The sequence below is a fragment of the Penaeus vannamei genome, chromosome 37 (assembly GCF_042767895.1).
Source record: "Penaeus vannamei isolate JL-2024 chromosome 37, ASM4276789v1, whole genome shotgun sequence".
Taxonomy (NCBI): domain Eukaryota; kingdom Metazoa; phylum Arthropoda; class Malacostraca; order Decapoda; family Penaeidae; genus Penaeus; species Penaeus vannamei.
In genome coordinates, this window is record NC_091585.1 from 6,615,783 (window position 1) to 6,618,282 (window position 2,500).

The window sequence follows — 2,500 nt, forward strand, 5'->3', positions numbered from 1 at the left end:
GAACCTATATACTGAAACAGGCATGCCGTCCCTCTCTCGACGTCGAGCCCTTCTCTCTCTCCGATGCTATGCTCGATTTCACCAATTTTCCCTTACCAAACTAACTATTCCACAATCCTTACTTCATACCTTTACCTCTTCTCCACGTTTACCAACTCCTCTCCCCGTACGCATGGATACCCTCCTCTCCCATTCCCCCTTCCCTCATCTCCGACCTCTCCCACTGTCTGTCCATTCCATTCCTCCATGGCTTATACCTAACCCCTGTATTTGCTCCTCAGTTTTCCCTGACCCACCAAAATCATATATTCCCCCCTCTATCCTTCTCACTCATTTCCTTGATCATGTCTCCATTCATTCCTCCAGCATTCATGTTTACACTGACGGTTCCAAATCCATCTCAGGAGCTGGATTCGCAGGAACATTCCCAAATTGCACTTTCAAATACACCCTCCCTCCTGAATCTAGTGTCCTTACTACAGAACTATATGCACTCCTTTTTGCCTTAAGACGCATATATTCATCCACCTCTTCCTCTTTTACTATTTTTACTGACTCCCGTAATTCTTTAATCCTCATAAAGTCAATGCACTCGACCAATCCCCTTGTCTGTAAGATCTAGAACTGGTTGTTCTATCTATCCACACGTCACAAATCTGTCAGATTTTGCTGGGTACCCAGCCATGTTGGAATCCCTGGCAATGAACAGGCAGATACTCTTGCACGATATGCCGCAATGTCCACATCACCTCAACAACGCTTCTCACATATTCCAGCCACAGATTACTACCCCCACTTTAAGACCTTCTTGTATACCCGATGGCAATCTTTATGGTCAAGACTCCACAACAATAAATTACATACCACAAAACCATCAATCTCCTCTAGGTCAACTCCATTTCACAAAAAACAGACGTTGGGAGACTGCCCTCGCACGATTACGTATTGGCCACACTCGCCTAACACATGCCTATCTGATGTCACGCTCAGACCCGCCCCTATGTCCTCTATGTAACATCCCTCTTTCAGTCCCACACATTCTATTGTCCTGTCCACGCTTTAATACAGCACGTACCTCTGCTTTTCCACACCTATCCTCCCTTCACCGACCTCCCAACATATCAGACATCCTTACAGAATCTCACAGCTTCTGCCTCGACAACCTGTTCCCCTTCCTCAGACACATAAATATCCTTCACTTGATCTAACTCCCTTACCTAAACCACCATAATCTTTTCCCTCATCTTCAACCTCTCAACACTATTCTAGATAGTTGACACATAACAACTATCACCTGACATCCCCCTTTACTATACTTTCCTATAGTGCTATATGACCTTAGATGTCTAGCACATTTATCTTAACCATTAACCATTAACCATTTTTAATCAGCAAGGATTCTGAGGTGATGAGGTCTTGCCGTGAGGAGTGGGAGGACAAAATACTGAAATCAGTGTTAGAAAAGGGGTGTGAGTGTTGAAGCGAATGTTCTCTTATTGCCGAGAAAGATGGTTTACTCAGCGGTAGACCAGTTCTGAACGATTTGCCTTTGTGCTTGGAGATGCGGTGACGGAGCCATCGTGATGTCGACCCCACGTACCTAGCTTGGCAGCTAGGACAGGTAAATAGATAAACCACATTTGAACACAAATCAGAGCTGTAGTTAAAAGGTTGTTTTAAGAATTTCGCTATTGTGTTAGTATTACTGAAGACAAAAGTACACTTGATCTGGGGGTAAATATTTTGTAAGAGGACTTTTTAATTGTTTCCTTATCTTATAGCTTAAGTCACCCATATAAGGTAGTTTGACATACTTGTGGTCTCGTTTAACAGTAAAGACAGTTTGGTGATCAGTGAATTTCTTGCATAAAAAAGTTTTGGTTATTTTATCAAATATATATAATGGGTACCCATTTGTTAAAAAGGAGTTCTTCAACAAGGACATTTCAATATGAAAGGTGGCCCAGTTGCTACATATATTATAGGCCCTTTTTATAAGAGTTTTAACACTGTTTATCTTATAAATATATGGGGTAAAACTGAGGAAGTGTAGTTCAAGGCCAGTGAAAGTTGGTTTACGGTAGATACTTGTAGGGAAGATACCGTTGTTATTGGTGACCATAGTATCTAAAAAGGGTAATTGGTTGTCCTTTAGCATTTCACAGGTAAATTTGATGCTGGGAAGTTTGGAATTTAGATAATCTAAGAAGAGATTAACATGTGAGGGATGTTTGAAAAGCAGAAAAGTATCGTCAATGTACCGACGATAATGTAGAGGTTTAAATTCAAGCGGGCTTTGTTCTAGCCAGTCTTGTTCATGATGACACAGAAACGCATTAGCATAGGACGGGCCGAGTGGAGAGCCCATGGCTACGCCGTCTATTTGCGTATACAAGCAATCATCAAAACAAAAAACTGAATGATGGGCTGTAATTTCAAGTAGTTTTCTGAAGTGAACTTTATCTAATCCAAATTTATCAAGATGAGAAATGTTCAGGTT

General features: G+C 41.6%; 1 protein-coding gene across 1 annotated transcript in view; it reads right to left on the minus strand.

Annotated features, from left to right (window-relative positions):
• The window catches only part of LOC138859624 (uncharacterized), a 21,921-nt gene that overhangs the window by 18,098 nt on the left and 1,323 nt on the right, over positions 1–2,500 (minus strand). Inside the window, exons 1-2 of the mRNA XM_070115414.1 lie at positions 2,219–2,500; positions 1,601–1,728 (exon numbers count right to left, since the gene is read on the minus strand). The exon at positions 2,219–2,500 is cut by the window's right edge and continues 1,323 nt beyond it. Coding sequence (XP_069971515.1) covers positions 1,601–1,728; positions 2,219–2,500 — 410 coding nt within the window. The remainder of the gene's footprint in view (positions 1–1,600; positions 1,729–2,218) is intronic.